The sequence below is a fragment of the Zosterops lateralis genome (assembly GCF_965231275.1).
Source record: "Zosterops lateralis genome assembly, chromosome: 11".
NCBI classification, from domain to species: Eukaryota; Metazoa; Chordata; class Aves; order Passeriformes; family Zosteropidae; genus Zosterops; species Zosterops lateralis.
This window is the reverse complement of record NC_139771.1, coordinates 5,390,512-5,414,807: the sequence shown is the minus strand read 5'-3', so window position 1 is coordinate 5,414,807 and position 24,296 is coordinate 5,390,512. Positions and strand designations below refer to the sequence as shown.

Genomic DNA, 24,296 nt, shown 5'->3' with positions numbered 1-24,296 from the left:
TCAGAAGATCCCCTCCAGCACATGAGGCCTTAACTGGTGTTCCCAGGGTGTGAGGAGCAGTAGGATTGCCCAGTGTGTCCTGACCCCACAAACACCAGGTGTGGACCTCCAATTTCACAAGTCTGAATGCAGCAGCATCCCACTGATGTGAAATAAAAGTGACTCAACAGCACTCCAATCTGAGAAATGAGAGCTGTCACGTCTTGGCAGTCCCCTACCCTTCTCTTGTCCTTTCTATTTAATAGACTTAGTCAAGAAGAGAAAGATGCAGGTGATTACAACTTTATAAAGCATGGTACAAACAGCAAATAACAAATTAAGAGCAAGTATAATATAGAACCTGATCTAACTTAGACCAAGGAGGTAAAGATCAGATGACCTCCAGAGTCCAGACCTCCCCTCCAATCTGAATTTCCCTACAGTGCTGACTCCCTGTAACCCTGAAGAAGCAGAGAATCCCTTGCCCTCAGCCCCCAGGTGGGCACCTTGTGCTGCAGGATCTGAACGTTCTGCACCAGGAAGCGATAGGCGTTGTACCAGGGCAGGAACACATCCTTCAGGATATCCCTCACTCCCTCCTCCTTAAACCTCAGGTTTTCTGCTCTCACCACGGGAGAATTGATCAGGTACAACCTGCAAAATAAGAGCACAAGACTTCAAAGCTTAAAACTGCACAAACTGAACACAAAACCATTTACTAGTAACTGCTACAGGAGTTTTTCTAATACAGAAAATACAGAATTTGAATTAAAATTTTCTTTTCTACTCTGGAAGTTAACTGAAGTGCTAACACATGCTCAGATGCCATCCCAGTATAAAACAAGCAGAGGTTACATGGTTCATCTTTAGGATGGCACCTATTGTTTTGGTAATATTTTGAATTCCTTAAGCATTGCCCAGTAACTTTCTACTCAATCTTGTTCATCTCCTAAATTACAAAAAGCTTTGGCAGAACTAAGGAGCAAAACAAAACAGGCAAACCCAAGGGAAAGAGGAGAAATCAACATGTTCAAGAAAGACAGCCCCAAAAGGGAACAAAGGATGTACTTCCTACAATACAAATGTGCCTCAGCTCCAGAGGCAGCTCTGAGGGACCAAAGCAGAAGATCCAGGTGACACCAACTATTTATACAAGGGACAGAAATGTCCCTCAGCTTCTTTGCTGTCTATGAGTTAAAAAAAAACTCTTTATGCTTCATCCCACCTTCTTTCCCAAATAAACATTCTGTCTTCAGAAATAAACTGGAATCTATCAAGTTAACTCAAAGAGAAACCAGGCCTTACTCAGGTATCAAAAGAACTTGAATACAAACTTGATTTAGATACACTTAATTTCATTTTCCAAATATGAAAACCAAACCAGACATTTTTTTGTTTTAAGGATTGTGGCATTTTTCAATCCAAATTTATCAACCCATTTTCTCACACCTTTAAACTTTTAAAATTATGATTCTAAACTAATATAACTTTACAGACACTTCCTTTAGGAGGCTTTAAAATCTTAATGGGCTTTGACACAGCACATTCAAAAATATCAGACCATAAATTCTTCAGGAGAGAGGGCTTCTTGCATTAAAACTAATAGATAAAAATAGAGCTGCCAGAATAAACAGACAGTAATAGGCTTTTTCAGTACTGGATTTAAACAAACAAACAAAAACAACAAACAACCAAACCATTTTTAAACACAGATTCATAGAATGGCTTGGGTGGGAATGGACCCCAAAGATCACCCAAGTGAATTCATACCTGAATCCAAATTATAAACTCACAGAAGTACAGAACAATTAATGGCAATGAACTAGTAAGTCCTTAAATGAAACTATAATTCAAGTCTATCCTTAAACCACAACTTCCTCCTATCACAATTATTTATGTGCCACAGTTTAGTGGTGTTGTAGTTTTGTTTTTAGGGTTTTTTTGTTTGTTTGTTTAATAAAGCAGCCCTACCCTACCTTACAACATTTAAGTGTTAAAAGAGCAATTTCCTCAATGTCCAATTCAAAGACACATTTATTTATGAAACGAGAAATAAGGCACACAAGAAAACAAGAGTTCCACCAGTTTAGTTACACCCATTCAGTTACCTACTGGGCAGAAAATAAAACCTCCCTCAGATCAAGCAAGTGTTATTGAGTTTGTTGACAATGCATGAGAATAAAGTAATGTCCTCTTCACCCCTCTAAACCAGCAGCTTGTTGCATTATTTCTTCTGCATTTTAAAAACAGGTTGAGAGGAGGATGTAACTCCTCACTTCTAACAGCAATCCTCACTCCAGGACAGAGAAAGCAAAGGCCTGGAAATACCATGACCAGCAAATTCCTTCTGACTTAGCTCAGCTTGGACAGGTCTCCAGCCCAGGTCTCAGCAATACTGAAATGTAACTGGTTTGTTCCTTCTTACAGATTTCACTCAGGATTCAAATTTCATGAGGCTTTAAGTTGGGTTGTTAAATTTACTGTGCTGTTATTTCTGTTTGCCCTTTCTACTCAATTTCATATTCATTTCACCAACTTATATCTATATTTTCCACTGATCTATTTATCAAGCTACTGCTGAGAATACTTCAAAGCTGGAGTTAGAATATACATATATATTTGTGTACTGCAAAAGCTAAAGTAACTCTGCAGGGAAACAGTGCCAAGGAAAAAACCTCAGTTGTAGCTTTTGCTATAAACAGAGAACATCAAGCGCCTCAGAAAAGGCAGAGAACTGAATTGCAGAGCTCCTTCCAGAAATGAGCCCAGGCTGCAATGCTTTTTACTCTCTGTGTGGGTGTAGGTATAAATAAATGTGACATTAAAGAATGAGTACACTAGCAGAAAAATGAATTAGCTTCTTAGAAATTAAAAAAAACCAACCCAAACCAAAAGCATGAATAATGGAAGTGTAACTTCCGGTGTTTGAAATTTTTTCGGTCTGTTTATAAAAAAGGCAGTTGTTTTTTGGGGTTTTTTTATCAGACACATCACCTATGATTTAAAAATCTCAACTATGAGTAACTCCAACCCTTTTCACTCTTATTATTGCAGCTACCAACTCAGTGCTATCCTGCTAACTCACCTTGTTTATTTGTAAAGAGCAGCCTTGATTAGATTTAGGAGCTCTACCCAACTCTCCATCGTAAACATGTACTAGGTTTGTTAAATGCTAAAGCTTGAAACAATTAGAACTTCACATCGATTCTTTTAAATTAGCTAGAAGCAACAACCATCTTCCCCAAATAAACACTCAGATTCCATTCAGCCCATCAGTTCTGTGTGTAGCTGTAACACACGATGGGAGAGAGTTGAACGGTTTCTTATAGACACAAGAACTACAGGGCTCTAGAGAAATGCCCAAGTAGTGCATTCCTGCAGTTACTAAAATGTCTTTTATGTCCCTTTACCGCAAGGTACCACTTGATGCACATAGCCAGCACACTAAGCCAAAGTACCAAGTGACTGTGTAATTACTTTAGATGTTCCTGTAATTTTAATGAACCACTTGAACTGTGTTTAATCTGTTTGACCAGGACAATTTATCTACATATATTAGGCTGCTCCACTTCTGCTCTTCTGGTGCCACTACTATTAGGTGCAAATTATGCACTTGCATCCACAAAAACAAAACACTTTCCCTCTAGAAAATGCATAGTGCAAACTGGAAACAAATGTTTCATGCATTATGCACAGACCCTTCTCTAAGCCAATGATTCAACAGTGACCTTGTAGTGTTGTTACCAAAGATTTTATTCACATTTTCATTGGCTCCACTCAGACCATCACTGCTGGAAGAGCAGATCCCTTGGGCTTTAGGGAGGGAGACAGGCACTGCATCCACTGCCGCTTCTTTGGAGTCATCCACCCTTGCAGCTACTTCTGTCACAGTGCTCTAAAAGCTTCTAAAATTAACTTTCTTCCTGCTGCTAATTGTCAAGCCCCCCCCCCCCCGCCCCCAGCAGCTTCTTGGTATGAGCAGGGAGCCAACACATCCCACTGAACAGCCACCAAAGAAATCCCACCTGAGTGCATCAGCTCCGTAACTGTTCACAATGTGCATCGGATCGGGATAATTCTTCTTCCTTTTGCTCATTTTTTGGCCATCACTAGAAAACAGCAGAGTGTAGGCATCAATTCCCAGAACTCTTGTAATACATGGATAAAGAAAAAAAAGACCCTTCAAATCCAGCTCAATTTTTCTGTCCCAGTACATTCCTAGTGGCACAGACATAATTATAGATATCTTCATATTAGCACACCATTTCTGTAGGACTGTTGAACCTACAAAAACAACTGAAAAAAACCAAAACCCAACCCAAGAGGCCCCCAAGTTACAAATCTAAGGAAATCTAAGGAATCTAAGGACAGGAAATCTGTCCTTCCTACCCAAGCTGAGGAAAGATGCACTTGTTTTGAATCAATCCCTCCAGCCCACTGGCAAAGCTTCATGTGAAAATAAAGGGAAACAAATATAATTAACTTTAAATTCCATCTAAAACTACAGTTATCATCCCCTTTACTCTGCATAACAGGTAGAATTTCTTTCCTAATCTTATTACTCATTTTCCCTCTCTATACAGGACTAATCCTGCTGGAAAGACCCCAGTGCAGCAGATGCTGGGATGTGTGAGCTTTCACTCTTATCTCCTGCAGCACTGGTATCACCCTGGCAAGTCTTAACAGCCCCAAAGTCCATTTCACATTCCCTTTACAATTTGCAGGTCTTATCTGAAACATTCTTTGACTAAAAACCTGCTCAGGAAAGAGCTGATTGACACCAACCTGGCAAGGACAAGACCATTGACAATGACATTCTTGAAAGGAGGCCTCCCAAAAAGAGCAGTGGACAGCACCAGCAAAGTGTAGAACCTGAAACAAGAGACAACACAAATGGCGCTTTATAAATACACCACGCTAAAGCCTGCATGTCCTCATTACAAAATGAATGTTTCATTATGCTGCTTTCCTCCAGCAAAGATAAATTTTAAGTCTGGGAAACATTTATGTGGCACAGTCAGAAGAGGAGCTTATTGAAAGTAAATCTTCCTATTTGAAGCACATCATGTTGTTTGCTCAGCTGGGATCTACTAGTCCAGGAAGGCAGAAAAATTCTAATAGGAAGCATTAGGAAGATCATGAGGAAAAAAACTGCACCATTTTTCCCTTTTTAGAACAAAAAAGGGAATTCTGCCCCTGAACAAGTTTCCTATTTGCTTACTGCAAACCTGTGAGCACGGGATCAATCAAGACCAGAGCACTCAGGACCAGCACACTTTTGTGTATTTGTGTGTTAATTGTGTATTTTTCAGCCTGACAGACAATGGAACATAGTATAAAAGTATAAAAACAAGTTATCAAAGATAGGAGAAGCCTCCTTGCAATCCTGCCAAAGGTTTGACTGGAAGGAGGTTGTGGCTGCCTGCTTAAATCAGCCATCACTAGGAAATAAGAGAATGTTCCCACAACAAAGGGCAGCAGTGGTTCCTCCCCATTCTATCTGATGTGTTTACAGTCACTCTATAAACTGGGACACTTTGGAAATCAGTGCTGGAGCAAGCACAGGCACCTATTGTTCCCAGGCTGATATATGATTATATCTGGGAAATTAAGTGGAAGTGCAGGATGATGTGATAATTTCACACTCAGGAGCCAGAGCCTTCACCAAAGGAGGGATGTGTGAGCTGCTGGAACTGCACTGTTGGTAATTACTTTTAAGAAAGTAACTGGAGGGTGGGCCACAGCTTTCCTGGCTCAAAACAGGCATCACACTGACAACTGCTTAGCAACCTTCAAAGGGAAGGTGATTATAAAAAAGCTGTAATAAGGCACAGGAGGTTATGTCTCAGAACTATGTATTTGCATGAAGATTTAGTGGAGAAATACTTCAGTGGGGGGAAAAAAATCCATCTGTATGTTCCCAAGTTGTTTTTATCAAAAAGCAGCCTATAATTGCAAAAGCATTATTCTGACACTTGAGGGTCCTCTGCAGAGGTTGCTGTGTGCATTTATTAATGACTTCCATGACAACTCTGATGCTTATCTCAGACAGGCCCCTAACTCTCAAAATCACCTCAGCTCACACTGCAGGATACAAATTCTCTTTATTAAACTGCAGTTTAATTTCATGAATTTTAACCATTAGTGCTCCACCTGCACACAAACAGTCGCATTCAAAATCCCTGTCTTGATTTTTTCACTTTCTTAAGAAACCCCCTAAACACAAATATCTGACTATTAATTCAGGTGACTGACACCTCAAGCCTACGGGGCTGAAATGCCATTACAAACATGAAGTTTTTCCTCTGTACTTACTAAAAAGTTTCTCATTGACAAACTCCCAACAGTTTCTGCAAACTGATCACAAGTTCTCCTATTAGAGCATCTGAATTTGCAGGTAAAAAGCACAAAGCAGAACCAACTAGGAGAGATTTCAATATTGTTTAGGAATTCCTAATTCTCTGTATTAGGAAAATTGTACAGGCAGACTGTGGGCACTGACAAAATGCAAGCAAGGATACATCTCAAATTTTATGTTCAAATTGTTAGACCCAAAGAGCCTCAGCATGAGGTGCCTTAGTTGATGAAAGCTACAAGACTGTCTCTGAAAACTTGTGATCCACATATTCTGATGGAACTTTTCTGATTCTTCCTCAGGCTGTGCTTTTAAAATTCACCTCATTCACTGAATACTTTAAGGCAGTGTCTTCCTGCACCTTATTTTTGAAATATCTTGTCCACAGACACATTTTTTTCCTGAAAACTTGCTCAGTTTCTCTGCTGCTTCACCTTCCATTCACCAGATCTCAGACTGTTTCTAGGTATGTCCCTGCAGATAAACAGCTGTCAGTCAAACAACAGTAAAAAAGCCTTAACATGGACAGAATTTCACTCCTTTGCTCTACTTTCCACCAAGGAGAAAACAGGGAGGGCATCTTTTCTCCTTTTGCTCTTGAACAACTGTGGGTAAATTCATGACCCTGTGGTTCATGCCAAAGCCTCCAGCTGTGAATTCCATGCGGGCCACCACATTCTGACCACGGCCATAAATCCTGCTACATTTCCCTATACAGAGGCCTCTCCTACCACTCTGCCTGGACTGTCTTGCAACCCACCAACTCCAAGATTTTGTCCTTTAACAAATGTAATTCAGCTATTTCTCCATCCATGCAGAAAGTCATCAAAAACCTCACTTTCCTGGACAATCACCTTTGTCACATTAATTTTCCCCTTGTCTCCCTGGATTTTTTCTTCTTTTCTGTGGAGTGAACCAGAAGCCACAAGAGCTGCATCTCTTGAGCCTTTCCCCACCTCTCAGTCCTCACTTCACAGCAGCTGCAGCCTCTGAGCTGACACAAAACCAATCTCCATTCTCAATCTTCACACTTTGTATGGGATGTGCCAAATACAAATCACATCCTGTGCTCTCAACACTTCAGAGCTCACCTGCTCCTTGTTCTCTTCGACCTCACATTTCAATTCCTTCTGTCTCTCACACATCAAAAGTGCTCTACTAGAAATCACCCAACACTTGCTGGCAGCAAAGCCCCAGCTCATTAACAACCTGGAAAAGGTGGGAGCAGCAGGAATTGAGGCAGGTGTTTGGATTTCCCACCACAAACAGGTGAAACGCACCTGGCTCTGGGTAAGACTCTCAGGAAATCTTGTGCTGATGTTAAGAACAAAAAGCAATCTCCCCCAGACCGAAAAGGGAAAGCTCCCTCTGGCACCCTGACTGTGGCACACATGTCTGAGAGCTCACACTAAATGTCTTCATCCTGAGTTCTTCCATTAAAAAAGAAAAAAAGCACTGTTTTCTAAATTTTCCAGAGAAAAAGAATAAAGAAGGAAAGTTATTAATTCTCCTTTTGCTACCCAACAGTATTTGATTGTATACTGAGGTATTAGATAATTTTTTGCATCACAGTCAAGGGGTTGGAAAGTGAAGACATTTCACTCCAATAATGAAATTTAGTTGTATTTGGCATCCTGCCACTTTGGTTGCTTGGTTTGTTGGGGGAGTGGAGGAGTGGGCAAAGGGAAGTGCCAACTGTGTTCCAGAGGAATTTATTTAGCTCTATTACCTCAAGTTACTGGATGGAAAAGTTCTGCTTGGACACTGTCAAGTCCAGAAAACACAAAAATTCATCTTAATCTGTCAATTTTCACAGTCAACCTCAAACTTCAGACACGGACTACACTCTTTGCAATGCTAAAACTAAAAGTGTAGGTAAGCATACAAGTATGCATGAGAACATTAACCACAGAAAATCAGAGAAAAATTTTCACCAATGACTAAAAAGGATTTATCCAGAGTGAAAGAAGCAGATGTAATTTACAGCTAAAAACTTTGGGTTATTTTGTAAACTATACAATCTTAACAACATACGGTTTAATTTTTTTTCTGCACTCACATAAGCCTAAAGTTCAAATTTAATCTTGGGGTAAAAATCCCCAGGCTATATATTGACTTGAAATCCTCAACACATTGACTTCCATTTCAAATGACTCAACTGCAGCTCTGTTTTCTAGTAGATAACTCAAATTCTGTGATCATTCTATTGCTGAGATTTTTCCTTACCAGGCCAAAGATGTGCCCTATTACCTAATGGTGTCTTCCATAAAAGCTGGGAAGTTTTCTTGCTAATAACTGTATTTCTACAACAACTCTTCTGTCACCAAGCTTTAGACTACCTTGTGTTTTAGCTTAAAAAACTAATTATGCACTTATCTGTACAGAAATAGTCAAAATATCTGTACAGCATTAAAGATATGAAAGTAGTGAAGTAAATGCATTATTAAATTGTTGGGGGTTAGATTTGTTTCTTTTTTACTTATAGAATTTTTCCCATAAATTGCTAGGAAACTAACTACTGGGTACTTATAGGTACTTAAGCAGAACAAAGAGGCCAAAGGAAAGGAGTTGTGATGCTGTTTTACACAACAATGACACAGACTCCGACTTTAGAAGCTGAAAGTGACTCCTTTATTTCGGGATGCGTTTCTTTTTATACTTCTCTATACAGACTAAGTCGATTGGTGAAACAAAGACAAACCTCTTCAATCACATTGGTCAGACCACAGGGACATCAAGAAGAAGTCCCTCTTAGGGAAAAGAATGTAAATGAAGTTACGGTTACTAAAACATGTCTCTTTTTTTACAGAAAATTCTTTGGAAAAAGAATTTCAGAAAACTAAAACATCTCAGGCACAAACTGGAGCTACAGAGCTGTAGCTACAATGCTGTTAAATAAATATATTAACTATTCACATAGATGGTAAAGCACTTAAGTGTTAGACACAGGGTGATAACCTGTTGGAGATTTTCTTAGAGAACGAGGATATGATTTATATTTGGAGTAAGATTTGAACTACCCAGCCTGGGCCTCACTCTGAGGCCTGTGAAGCCTGTGGTGTAGTTAGAAATTAGTTGGTGAAGTCTGTGATGCAGTTAAAATTAGGTATTAAGGTGTTAATGGGAGATAGTGGGGTTTCCAGGTGTTAATAGGTATAGTTATTAGTGTGAACCCTTTAGCCACCTTAAGGAACAAGTGAAACAATATCTGTTTACATTCTTTTTCTGCTGTATGCCAATGAAAATGTATCTGTATTTGTAAACTATCTAGAAGAGTATATAACCTGCCATTTTAGATGAAATAAACGGAGAGCGTAGCATTAATCACAGTGATTGGATCTGTGTTTTTGCTCCCATCCAACTACCAATTTTTAAGGGTTTTCCCTGCTTTTCATAACCTGATATAATAAAAGGCAGAGAATTACCATCCTCGCGTCTGGTCGATGCCCTCAGCGATGAAGTCGGCAGGGAAAGCCTCCTCGAGCTCCCTCCTGTTCTGGAAGGGGTAGTGCACCTGTGCGTAGGGCATGCTGCCACTCTCGAACCAGCAGTCAAACACCTCGGGCACGCGGCGCAGGGCGCCCTTCCCGCAGCGCGACGGGATGGTCAGATGGTCAATGCTGTGGGGACAGGCACCAACCCAAACAACACCAAGTCAGGACAAGGTCATGTCATGCTGGTACATTAGGATGACAGCAGTTTTGGGTTTCACAGAATCACTGGGTTGGAAGAGACCTTCAATATCATCGAGTCCAACCCAGCCCTAACACCTCAACTAAACCATGGCACCAATCTTTCTTTAAACCACCACATCCAATCTTTTTTTAAACACATCCAGGGATGGTGACTCCAGCACCTCCCTGGGCAGACCATTCCAGTATTTTAATCATCCTTTCTGCAAAAAACTTTTTCCTGATATCCAACCCACACTTCCCTTGACACAGCTTAAGACTGTGTCTTCTCATTCTGTCAGTGCTACCTGGAGAAAGAGACCAACCCCACCTGAGCACAGTTACCCTTCAGGGAGTTGTGGAGAGTTGATAAGGTCACCTCTGAGTCTCCTTTTCTCCAGAATAAACAACCCCAGCTCCCTCAGTTGTTCCTCACAGGGTTTGTGTTCCCAGCCCCTCACCAGCCTTGCGGCCTCCTCTGGATGTGCTCAAGGGTCTGAATGTCCTTCCTAAACTGAGGGGCCAGAGCTGGACACAGCACTCAGTGTCCTTCCTGAACTGAGGGGCCAGAACTGGACACAGCACTCAATGTCCATCCTAAACTGAGGGGCCAGAGCTGGACACAGCACTCAGTGTCCTTCCTAAACTGAGGGGCCAGAGCTGGACACAGCACTCAGTGTCCTTCCTAAACTGAGGGGCCAGAGCTGGACACAGCACTCAGTGTCCTTCCTAAACTGAGGGGCCAGAACTGGACACAGCACTCGAGTTCACTGGTCTCACCAGTGCCGAGTACATTTTAATGACTCTTCAAAAAGACTCTTCAAAGCATTTCATTTGACAATCTCCGTAATTAACAGTGTTCAACAAGTGTTTTACAACAGAAGAAAAGAAAATTTATATGTGTTAATCACAAGTCCTGTTACAATTTTTCTATTCCCTAAATCTGTTTCTCGGGATTTGAGCAAAAAAACCCTAAGGTTTGGGAAAAAACTCCCAAGGCTTTTTTATGCCTGCTTATCTATTTCTAGTACCCAGTAAAGACTATCTGTGACTCACCTTTCTCGATGGAGATCCGTGACTTTCACTCCAGACAGCTCCTCCAGCTCTGCCATTGAACCAATACAAACCACCTGGAGGAGAAAGTCAATAAATTTAGCCAGTTATTTGCACACAGCAGCTTTTTTTTTTTTTTTAATATCAGACGGAGACTTGTTGATAGCTGAAAAAACAATAAAAAATTTGTACAAGGGTCTCCTTTCTTGAATGCTGTTAGAGACCACTGCCTTGATTTAATACAATTCATATTACAAGATGCAGCAGCCTCTTGTCAGGTTATCAAAAAATGTGGGATTTGGGAGGCTGGGACTTCTCCAAACCAGACACAACCAAAAACCTTTGAAGATTCAATGACTGATTGTTACACAAATAGGAATTTCAGATCCCAGGCTCCTCCCCTAAAATAAGCTGTCCATCATCCTTAAGTGTTCCATCCCAGGTAGACTAAACTGTTCATGCTAAAGGCTTTTTATTTAAAGTGAAGAAACTGTCACAGCTACCAAAGGGGTTGCAAAGAAAGACTTTTCTTCGTTTTGTTGCATCAACACACTATTAAGAGAAATGCAGATTTCCACACTAGATTTGCACTGACATCATGAAACAATGATTCTGAAGAACTCTATGAGAAAGCAGAAAAGCAAAGTTTCTTTGCTTGAGGTTTAACTCAAACTGAGCCCTCCCAGAGCCCTGTGGCCTCTCTCATCTGGCAGGACTCATGAGCCACAAGCTGCACTACAGGCCTGGATTTTGGAGATGCTGTCACACATCCCATCCTTCCCATTTAGAATTGCCCTGGAAAAACGCCAGGGGTTGACAGATCTGCCAGGGAAGGAGTTAAAAGTAGAACCACAAAGAAGTTGTGAATAGGCCAGACATTTTTCACATTAAATAACCTTGTATGTTGATCTTAAGGTACAAAAAATCAGAGCATTGCTCAATTCCTGTAGCTAGTCTTAAACACATGTATATGTATACACATGGAAATTGTGACTAACTGAAAGGCTTTGGTGTATTTAATTCCAAAAAACTGCCAAAAATTACAGAGAAGACAGAAACTCAGTCTGATTTGGGTTTTAAGACATGATTTTCCCAGTCTGATTCAAGTGCTGATCTGCATTACTAATCACCATCTTCTATTGTTAAAGTACTTTGGATATGTAACATTTTCATTGCTTATCTTTTTTTTTTTTTTTTTTTTTTTTTTTTTTTTTTTTTTTTTTTTTTCTCTGAAGGAAGCAAGGCAGGACAATGATTCCACCAGTCAGGTACAACAGCCTGCAGAATGCACACAAACTACACCAGGTAAAAATATATCTTCACCAACAAACTATTTTTAACTCAGATCTGTTCTTCATCCATGTGGCCTCATAAGTAAACACACAGGCTAAAGTGAGCAGCAGCAGGTGCTTAGTTCAGCACTGCTGGAGGAAGAAAAGGTATTAATAGAGAAATGGGTAAAAAAATGCCCTTGGATACACCAATTACCTCACCTCCAGTAACCTTTGTATTTGAATATACTTTCACATTAAGCTCTGGGAGAAAAGCTGCTCATTATTTGGTGCTTTTTGAACAAGTACTTCTGATTTATTAAAAAACTAAGGATATTGATCTAATACCAATATCCAACTATGACGGACAGACTCTCTAACAGTTTAAAGTTAGAAAGTGTATGTTTATTACGACGCCAGGAAGCGTGCGGGATCGTTCCCAAATACACACGCGCAATTTACAGATCATCACAGGGTCTTTTATCTACAGGAGTATTGAATACACAAACTACAAATGCATATTCATAACTCTGGTACCTCCCATTCCCCCGCTTCGTATGGTAATTAGCCCAAAAAGCCATTAAGCATGCGTAGTTTGTTTTTTAAAATGGGTCGGTGGTCTTTTTTATAGGGTGGGGTCCCAAAATGATGAAGTAAGATGGGTCTTCCTCCCTTGACTTCTTAACCTTTAGTGTTAGTGACAGCTGAATCCTGTTTTTTCCAGGACTGTTTGATTTATGATTGTATTGTATTCATGGGGTCTATTGATTATTCAGGATGCAAAAGCCTAGTTTGACAGCTTCCATGATTTATCAGTTCCTTCCATGATTTATCAGTTCTTTCAGTCTGGCTTCTGTTAACAAAAAGGGAAGTCCTAGCTACATTATCTCAGCACTATCTATTTTGACTACAGTCTTTAATTCTTCTAAATCAATGCCTCACTTCAATGCTGAAGCAAAATTCTGAATATTGATGCAGAACCTCACCCAGAAATCACTCATGGAACAAATAAACCCAAGTTCACATGAAAAATCCACCCCAGAGTAACATAGTTCTCCCCCACTGAGTAAGCCTGCTTCTGTCCAAGGCAGAAGGAAGGAGCTCCTGTGTCCCAAGGGGAGCTCGTTAGATACTGAAAGGCAAGGGGAGAATGCAGCAAACAGATGCTAATCAAATTCCATCCCTCATTAGGCCACACCCACTCGTTCCTGCAAGGAGCACACACAGGATGATGCTCCCCAATGAAAGCTCCCGCTCTGGATACATCCCTCCAGGAGACTGAGCCTTCTACCTGCCAGGCATTTGCTCCTCTTCCATTTTATGGTTCACATCAGCTACAAAACCAGCTCCACCAACACTGAACAGCAGCAAAGACTGCAGAGACAGGCTGTGTCAGCACCTCCAAAGCCTGATGTGAAACCAGAGTCAAGGTTCACCCCTGCTAACAAAATGAACATTAGATCCAGGATTATCCATGTCAATCCAGCAGTATTCCTGGATCTCAGGGTTCCTGTGGCACAGCCCTGCAGTCCCTGCTAAATAAAAATGTTTGGTTTTGTGGGTTTGCCATTTCAGCTCTGTTCAGTACCACAATTGAGGAGTAAGGAGGGCCCACAGAAAGGAAGGAGCTCACACAGGGTCAGCAAAATGGTCTGAGATCTCCAGAAAGCACCTCATGAATATTAAATAGAAGAAATGACTGCTACAGTCAGCCAGAAGGGGCCTGAATGCAGCCTCAAAGCAGCCCAGAAATGCACCTGGAGAGGTTCCCTCACCCTCAGCAGAGCCAGAGCCATCCCATTCTGCTGGGCAATGCTGAGGGCACCCAGCCCAGGGCAGGAAATAATCAGGGAACTTCCACAACATCACTGAATAGTGAACACTACAATTTGTATGCAAGTCCTATAAAATGAGCCCATATCTGCTTTAGCAACTTGGGTGTTATATTAAAAAAATTTATTATCTAATCCAAATGAGATGCGTTCCTCCACTGAGGAAATTGTTGGAATTTGAAAGCTTAAAATGATAAACTGTCTGCAAAAATGTGGCAATAAACACCAGCTTCAAAATTTAACTCCCATTATGTGTCTCTACCTGGTAATTATGCTAAAAGAAAACTAAAATAAAACTGTGAAAAACCAGTTATTGATCTGTAATAAAATTCACTTTAATACCAATTAATCCACCTTCCTGTATATTAAATAAGGAATTGTTACTTCTCCAGGATTTAATATGCAAAGCATAATTGTGTGCAACAAAGTGTTCTTCTGAGAGCAAGATGTGAAGAGGCTGCTGTACAATCCCACACAGCACCAGGCTGCAGTAACACTGGAATCAGGGAATTCTGAGGGAATATCATTACTGGGAGAGCAGATCTCACCTAAGCTTTAAGTTCCACATCAGTTCCAGCACTATTTGTTTTTCAAGCCATATCTCACACACACAAAAAGAGAGAATATTTTTAAAAAGACCCCTAAGTTGATATTTAGCTCGGTTCAGATGCTGTACTCAGCTATTAAAACACAATATTCAGACTCTGGAGCAAACAGAAATGCGTAACATCTATGGATAGAAATAATAGACGTGTTGGTGTTTCCATCATTATTCAGAACACCAAGCCCTGAGGAACATTTGCAGCTCGTTTCAAAGGAAAGGTCAATCTTCCAAGTTAGACATCATTTTGTTATTAAAAACTAACAAATCAAACCTAGAAAAGCAAAAGAAATCAGTACACACAGAAATACAGATACAGGGAGACTGGATAGAAAATGAAATATTATGAGAGGCAAGGAGTGGAAGTAATGAAACCTTTACACAATCTTTTTCAGTTGTAGAATGAAATACCCAGGCACAACACTGAAAGCCTTTTTATTACCTAAAAAAAATTGTTATATCAAACAAGGGACTTAGAAATGTTGGATGAATGTGAAAAAAAGTGTGTATGACTTGCCAGTCTTCAAACTCAACTTTAACTGTTATATGAGAGAGAGAAGCACTTGGTTTGTCAGTAATTTACAAACACACTCACAGCACAAGTAGAATCCAAATGCCAAGGCTTTCTTAGATACTTAAATCCTAATTGCAGGAGTATCTCCCTGCCTACCAAGATTTCCAGTGAAGAGGAAATAAAAAATGCTTTATGGAGCACATCTAAGCAATGGCGAGTTTAAGATCATAAAATACTTCTCCAGCAGATGTTTTCCTACTCGAGGTCTTTCAGGTCTAAATTGAAGAGTAAAACTTTTTCAAATCAAGAGAGATAAAAATAAAGGCTTGGAATGCTGCCACCAGTATTTACCTTCCCTGGACATCCTGACACTGATTATCATTTCCTACTTCCAGCACGAGGAAGGCTTATCATGTGTGTCTAATGAAAGTAACCCAATGCAACAAAAAACCAGAAATAAAGATGGAAAACACAACATAAAAAAACCCCAAACCCACTTTACCTTGAAGAAAGAGTTTCAAAACCATCAAAATTCTGTGAAGTGTTCACTTGTGCCCTCTGCATTATGCTACCAATACAGGGTACCTTACAACTTGACAAAACTCATTTCTAGCACTACCATTATACATTTTCATCATTCCACTAGATTGGTATTTTTACAGTCTGCTACATTCACATTTGTGGCACTACAAACATGTATCTTCACAGTTCTGCTGTGGTGGACTTGGTTTCATGCCTTCAGCAACTCATTTGGCTCGAAGTAACCAACCACCAGAATTTTAAAAGCAGACTTAAAGGAGTCTTTTTACAACAACAACAACAACAACAACCACCCAAAAAAATCTCCTCCTTGCTATTTTCTCACTGCATTTATTATTTCCTTTAGATTTGCCATCACTGCAAATTCTTCTGGGAAAGACAAGATTAATTGAAATATGAAAACCAAGAAAAATTGCTTGCAGTTCTCAAGCAAAAGCAAAGAAAACCTGTACAGGCACAGAAATGCACCCATAAATATGCACAGATCTATCACCTATTATACATGTATAGATGAGTTATACAGAGAGGCTGTTAAAGCATGGAAATAGGACTTCAGGCTGCAGCAGCCAAAGATACACCAAAATAAGCAAAGGATATGTACAGACAGAGGTTCCCTCACTCACCTCCTCCAGATCCTGGCTGACCCAGAGCGGGATGGGGGTGCCCCAGTAGCGGTTCCGGGAGATTGCCCAGTCTCGGGCGTCCTTCAGCCAGTTCCCAAAGCGCTTCTCCCTCACGAAATCTGGAACCCTGGGACAAAAAACCCCAAAGGATTTATGGATTACTACGTTCCACTTAAAAGAAAGCTGGTAAGAATTGGTTATACTTGATTTTATCCACCAAAGAAGTTCATCTCAGCGTTGACTGACTGACTTGGAGCACATTCATGTTACCACACTGGCTGCTGTAAGGCCTGTGGAAGTGCTGCCAACAAACACAACACTGTCTTTCTTCTGACCTCCAGGTAAAGCTGCACAACTGAAAACCACCATATTTATTTTACTATAAAGTAACTCAGGAAAACAACAGGTGCAACATAAAATAGATTCATCAGGGATGAAACAACGGCCAAAGTCTTCAGGACAGTGGAAGATTATGATTAAAGGTGATCACAGCACTACTGTTTAAATTACATACAGAAAAAGGAACAGCCACTGATTTTGGGGTTGAATGAAATTCCCATGATTGAAAAGCCTGGAGCAAAAGCATTAAAAGGCACCTTGGATTATGTGTGGGCATCCAGGTACATGCACATTACTCAGGTTGAAAAATCATACAAAAAAAAAAAAAAATCCTTTCCAAGCTCTTTACCATCTCACTTTGAATTACCCAATTAAGAAACAAAACATGCCCCCCAACCACAGAACCCTAACAATCCTTGCTTAAAACCTCATTTTGAGCACTAATGGGCACTGAGGGATGTTAAAGACAAATTTCTATTGTATGAAAGTGTCTTGGAGCTCAAAGGTTAAGCCAGAACCCTTTGCCCTGCGAGGTGGCCTGGTGGTTTCATTAGAACCATTTTCTCCCAGGATGTAAACAAACAATTATCTATTTATCCAATGATTATGTGCAGATGAAGGAAAGCAATGGGTTTCACAGGCAACAATATGCTCCCTTCATGCCTAAAGGTGCATTTAAAAAGACCAAATTCAAATGAAACTCACAGAAAGAGCAATCTTAAAGAGTGTCAGACACACCGAAGCTGAGAATGAGCAGCTCACAAGAATAAAGCAGCTCTGGAACTGAGCTTTGAGCAACCCTTGGCAAGTTTTGCTGGGTTTGTTTTTCCAGTCTAACTAGAAAGGCCCTTCCCAAAGTCTGAGCTGGATAAGGAGAACCACAGTTCCCAAAAGGAGCGCAGCCAAACTACAAAGCACACAGGGTCTCTTCCACCTTTTCTTGATTCTCTTTGTCAAGTATTTCATTTTGAAGAAGACTTTTAATCATGCGTCAGTCCCAAGAGTAACAAAAATGAAAGGTTCGGTTCCTTTAGAGGAAATATTAAAAGAATGGATCCACATGACACTGAGGTAGGATTTGGCCCAGCAGCAGAAGATTTATGAAATAAGTCTGAACAAAAAAAAGAAAAAAAGCAAACTATTGATGAAAATAAAAGCCACTCTCTTTTAAAAGTTTTACCTATGACGAAGCCATGTGGAGATCTAAAGGCTTCTTGATGCCAATTTTGTCTCAAGTGGATAAAAACTACCCTTAAAAGCCTCACTAAATATCAGCCTGAAGTTCCACAGCTTCTCTCACTATTTCTGGAGTTACTTTCAGCTGCAAAGTTGTCTTCCGTAACACTTCTTGAGCAAAAATCTAATATTAAAAAATTTTAAACAAACTCAATGACTCATGTTTCACATGACATCTGAAGCCCTGCTCTGAAATTCAGAAACGTATACAGGCTTTCCCAATTTGGTTCAGCGTGGGACTCATTACTATGAACTTTCTGTGCTGACCTTAGGAGACCCTCTCCAAACACAAGTGGAAACTGTACAAAGTTCATTAGCATTTGCCCAACATTCCACTAATGTGGAAAACTTCTCTTTACATCACTCCTAAACTAGTTTCCATTTTTCAGAAGTTGTTAGACACTGATTAGCTGAAATTATTAGTCCCATTTAACATAGCTAGAGGCTGAGACAATCCCCCAGTGACATTAAAATGCTAAGAGTTTCAACTCTGCTTCCTCAAAACACGCATGAAAAATTAATTTTATCCCCAAAGTGGACATTAACCACAAAAATGTATGTGGTGTGATCTCTCTCTCTCTGAGCCATGAAAGCATATAATTTACCTCTTCTGGTAAAATTGTCTGACCCTGCTGCCAGTTTTCAGTGGAACATAAAACACAAACCACTTCATCTCCTACGAACCACATCTGCAACAGTGATCTATGGCTCATTAGAGGTGCAAGGCAGGAATAACACTGGCACAGCCATCAAATCAAATTAAAAAAACCTGTTTCTCACACACATTCTAAGCCCATCACTCAAATGAAGTGCTACTTAAAGCACTTGGGTTTTGCCACTGCAGAGATGCTGCCCCATGGGTGCTGCCCAAGGGCAGACACGGCCTCCAGCTGGGACCAAGCTGCAAGAGGGATCTGCAGCAGGAAGAGCCATGCCAGGCACAGCCCTTCAAGTCTGAAGCCCATTTCTTTTACTTTTTCTCACTAGATTTAGCTCCAGGTATCTCAGTTTAACACTTACCTGCCCATCACAAGGGGAAAAAATAAAATCAGAGGCACCTACTACTTAAATATTTGATTAGGCTGGGGAAAAAAAAAAAAAAAAAAAAAAAAAAAAAAAAAAAAAAAAAAAGAGTATCTCAATGATGTTGTTGCTAACACCTGAACTTTATTTACACCAATATCAAGTTAGTGTTCTTACAGAGTTTTTCAGTTTCTTTTAATCCTACTCTTAGATATTTTCTCAGTATATTTCTCCTGTTAAATTTTCATATAGACACCATCTTGCCACAGGCATGTATTAATTAAGGAATCATTTTTTACTCGTCCATCTACACAAAGCACCTGGAATATAAATGAAAAGCCCTCTCCCATATGCCAATGCACACGTTTTCATGTTTAACCCCACGTCCATCACAAACCCCCTCTAGCCTGAAAGCACAAATCTCAGGTCCCTGCTGGTGACCCCTGAGTTTGCAGCTGTGTGTGACCAGAAGACTCCCAGTTCTGCCTGGTCAGAGCCCCCTGGACTGGCACTGGACACCTTCACACCTTAGAGAAAACCAAGCCCCAGCACCCAACAGTTCCATGAGGCTGCAAGTGAAAAATCAAACCAGCCACTTCTCTCCCAAAGCCATTGTGCTGCAGCTCCTCAAACTGAGCTCTGAGAAACACAGGGTTTTTTTATTTCCCAACTGGCCTACAATTTGTCTGACCTTCAAGTTTCTCTGCAAAATGACACAGATAGGATTTCATACTTCTTTCTCTGACATTTAGCAAGGTTAAGGAGACTGCTGCCTCAGCAGGTCAGGGAGCCCTTGATTCATGGGTGTGAACAGTGTGGGACAATTGCAATTTCTCCTCTTGGCACCCAGGACAGGGCACTAAATAAACTTCAGGATGCAGACACTGCAGCAGTTGGAAAGTTCAGGGAACCAAACTTTGCAACACAAAGGAATAAATATTGTTTTGCCAAATCATAAATTAGGAAGATTTTGAATCCAAGTACATCACAGTTCCAACCTGTTTGAATGCTCATGTCTGTCTTACTTTCCCAACATCAAAACTCTATCATACAAGTTAGAGATAATGAAAATTATTCATTTGCTGCAAATTTTCACATGAAGTTTTGACTGTTTGTTCCTATTTTTGAGGCAGATGTGGGGTTTTGCTAAATTCATGCATTGCTAAGTCCTCTGCACAGTCAACTCTCACATCCTTTCTTGGTAGCTACTCATTTTTTTTACTGTCTAAAATAAAAATTCCATTTGATAAGCCAAAAAAACCCATGAAGAGCAAAGTAAAACCCAGCCTTTTAACAACATTTATTAACTTATTACAACAGGAACCATTTTCTTTGCCTTCTCAGTCTATGCACCACTCAGCACCCAAGTCACACAAGCAATGTTGGCATGGATTTGAAAACAGCAACTATTGACCACCCTCAATCCCAGAGCAGGACTGAGTCTGCTGACAGTGAGCTACCACAGGCTGAGCCAGTGGGTTCTCACCACCAATAAATATTCAAGGAACAGCATCAATTAAAATGAATAAATTTGCTCTCTGACTCTTGTCTCCAGAGGAAAAATGTACAGGATGGAAATAAATAAAAAAAATTTCTAAATTATTACATAATCCAGAAGGAAACTTACTAAAAGGACAAAGACATCTGTTCCTTTCCTGTAGATTTTCTGTAGATATTGAAGCATATTTCTTGTGCTCATAACACAACTGCAAATTCTGAACTCAGCCCCTTATTCCATCTGTGATGAGCTCTGAGCTGGCTCCCCGTGCCCCAGTCACGGGATGCAGGAACTGTCTCAGAGCAGCACCATCCCTCTTTTCTGTAGTCACAAACAGCACTGTGATTAAAATAAATAAAACACTGCCCCTGCACAAGCCTCGTGTTTTATCATCAGCTCAACATGAAAAGCTGTTTCAGATATTACATAAAGATAGGCTAATCCTTTCTTTCTCACTCTTCATTGTTCTCCTCACCAGCTAATTTTATTCATGATAATAAATGAATAATAAATTTAAATAATAAATTCTCTGCAAAACCACAGTACCTTTATGTATTGGGTAAGATTTACTTCATAATTGCTAACTACAGGAGTTAAGACTATAAAGTTGATAAACAAAATACTACCTTAAGTAGTGGGAATTAGGGGACCTAATACCAGATTAAGAGCTCTAATACAGCTTTGGTTGTGAAAGGATGGTCCCAGATCTGTCCTGTCCTTTGGCAAGCTGGAAACTTTAAATGCTACCTGAAATCAGGTATCAGTTTTAGATCTGGAAAAGTTACTCTTCCAGAAAATATCTGAGCTGTATCAGCAACACCAAAGGTGATGAAATAGTTATTCTATGTCATCTAACTAAATATGTACAGATTTATTTAAATTCCTATCATACCAACTGGGGGGTTTATTTTAGGTGTAGAATTTGGCTTTCTTTTTAAACATTAACCAACCCTTAGAAGACAAATGCTTAAATTCCATTATGTTAATTTAGTCTAATAACAACCCTCCTTCAACATGCCCTCAAATTAATTTTTAATGGTTTTTAATTCAAAGAGATAAAATAAGCAACTATTCATGCCCTTTTGACACTTTAATTAGTGCCAATCTATATCATGGACCTAATTAAACATGGGGGGAGGCAGGAGGGAGAAGAGGGGAAGGGAGGAAAGGTCAGTTTGTACCAGGCAGAATTTCCACTGCAGCAGCCTCTGCTCCTCAGCCTGGCAGAGCTGCTGGAACGCTGCAACCCCACACACCCCACAGGAGCCTGGGCTGCCTCCACCGCTGCACCTCCTGCTCATGGTGCAGCTCACAGGGGCTGAAGGAACCGTGCTTTCAATCATTTTGATCTCCCAATGTTTCTCTTGGCTCTTTTCTCCTGGTTCCCATGGCAACCAGCACGTTGTGCAGTGACTGCAATGTTGCTGCAGCCGCAGCCCCGTCCCCGCTGCTCCCGGACACGGCCAGCCCTGACCTCCAGTCCTGGCTCACATCCCACTGAGACCCTGCTCCAGCTCCACTCTGTGACTCACTGCTGACTGCTGCTGAAATTCCTGATCTTAGCAACAATCCCTGCAGCCCCAAGCCAGGGAGAAGGGAAGCTTCCACTTCTCTTCTCTCTGCACAGTTTCCTCAGGAATATTCTAACGTTTACTGGCACAAAGTACTTCTGTAGGGCATCAGCACTCAGGATCCATTTCAATCCACATGTATCTATAACATTTGCATTCCTGTGACAGTGGCAGGTATTCAACACATTGCTGATGTCACAAATTTATCAGCTGCCCAAGAAAGGCAAAAAAAAAGAAAATCATGCTGAAGTTGCTTAGGGAACTGGCATTTGGGGGGTTTATTTCATAAGCTTTTCTCTGAAGCAAAAATAGAAGCTTTTGGTGACCCTTCAGTGGGACTGAAAAGGTACCTCTGCATTCATGGCATCATCAGCAGCCTCTGCACAAGAGGCTCAGAGAGGAAACAGCAAAATTAAGGCATAGCAGAACACAAGCCATCAAAATCCAGTGAACAAGCTTCCAAATTCACTTCTAATCTTCAACCATGTCTGACAACAGACAGTAATAAAACCTTCTCTAAATTAGACAAACACAAGGCTAACCCTGCAGCAATTTTTTCCACTTCCTGCCGTAGGCAATGCCACTAATTTGGATTTTTCCTCGGGAAATGTTGCCATCTAGTGATTCCATGTTGCTGTACACATCACAATTGCTACTAGAGGGAGGATCTCATTTGTATTCATGATTCCCCAGTATGAAAAGTGTGACTGATGACTCAAAAAGAAGAGTTACAACTGCATGGCGATACTAAAGAAAAGAAAAAAAATTTTAAAAAAATCTACACACCCCATGCATTTAAAACTGTTCAGCTGAAATGTATTAATATTAACAAGCTAAGAAAGAAAATGTCCTATTAAACTTTCTAAAAATAAATAAACGGCAGAAGAAGGAAAAAAAGGAATCACTGATTTTCTTCTATCTCACCTTTCCACAGCTGGGAGACAGCTATGGTCGAAGACTAAAAATGACCAGGATCAATATCTTCTCCAGAGCTTGATGTGCTCGAGTGACACAGAAGAAAACACCTGGGCTCACACGGGAGCTGCAGGGAGTCCCTGCAAAACTCACACTTCACTCACAGAAATGGGTTGTGGGTGGCATTTCCAGCAAGAACTAACAGCTCAAGTGGTGGAAGTCAGGAAAGCAATACCTTCAACCAGACATCAAGCTCTTTATTACACCACCTGAATTCTTCAGTGCTGATAAGATGCCAGAACAAAAGGTTTGGCTTCTTCGAAGTCCCTGTCTGCCATCCCTGCTTTCCTTCCACTGATGCTCATTTTTTCCACTACTCCAAGTGCTGCACATCTTACGCAAACAATGTCGGAACTGCACAATGTCTTTAACATTAAAAACTTGGCAACAGTTACAGGTGAATGTTTCAGGAGTTACTGAAGGAGAACTTTAAGTGAGGGAGATTTTAAAGAAAGAAAGAAAAAAAAAAAAAAGAGTTCAAAGCCAATATTTAAATACAAACTACAGAGTCCTTTTTATCAACCTGCAAGAATAGAAATATAACATCCACTGCCAGAAGGATGAGCTACAGCAGTTTGGAATTCTCATCATAAATTGTATGGATTTAATGCTTACAGTAACTTATACATTTTCAATTTACACCAACTTTGAGCACTGATGACAGGAATTAGTCCTAGACTGTAATCATAATCTAAAGTGGCCTGGTTTAGTCTGTGGGTACATAAAAAATGCTCTTTCAACAAACCATTTGAGAAAATGATGGTGACAACAATTAAGGCTGAAATCCAGACAGGCCCTTGGTGCTGCATCCAACTCTCCTTATCAAGAGAACAGAAAGCCAAGGCCTGACAAGCCTGGATTTCACAGCAGCCAAATCTGCCCCTCTTCATCTCAAACACAGCAGTAGTGGGTGCCCGAATGCCAAACAGAAGATAAACCTTTTTAACTTAAATTTTCTTTTAAATAATCTGTTATACAGTAAAGAGCACTCAGAAAGGAACTTCAATGAAAGGCTGAAGCACAGCCCCCTAAACTGTGTTCCAATTTTGCATTTTCATCAACATCCAATACAAGTTAATTCCCAGTCTGAAATAAGGATGTGACAGAGTAGAGGGTTTTTTGGCTTCTGGTTTTACAAAAAATGCTGCCACATTACTCATGTAACCATTATTGGAAGTGATAGTTAAATTCATTTTGAAAAATGAAAATAGAGCT

The 24,296-nt window shown here is 40.4% G+C and overlaps 1 protein-coding gene across 3 annotated transcripts in view; it reads right to left on the bottom strand.

The window, feature by feature from the left end:
- IARS1 (isoleucyl-tRNA synthetase 1) overlaps positions 1–24,296 on the bottom strand; it is a 98,534-nt gene that overhangs the window by 32,791 nt on the left and 41,447 nt on the right. For all 3 annotated transcript variants that reach the window (XM_083869125.1, XM_083869126.1, XM_083869124.1), the window contains exons 15-20: positions 16,440–16,566; positions 11,062–11,135; positions 9,760–9,954; positions 4,765–4,851; positions 4,005–4,088; positions 486–633 (exon numbers count right to left, since the gene is read on the bottom strand). In XM_083869125.1, the coding sequence (XP_083725251.1) occupies positions 486–633; positions 4,005–4,088; positions 4,765–4,851; positions 9,760–9,954; positions 11,062–11,135; positions 16,440–16,566 (715 nt within the window). The remainder of the gene's footprint in view (positions 1–485; positions 634–4,004; positions 4,089–4,764; positions 4,852–9,759; positions 9,955–11,061; positions 11,136–16,439; positions 16,567–24,296) is intronic.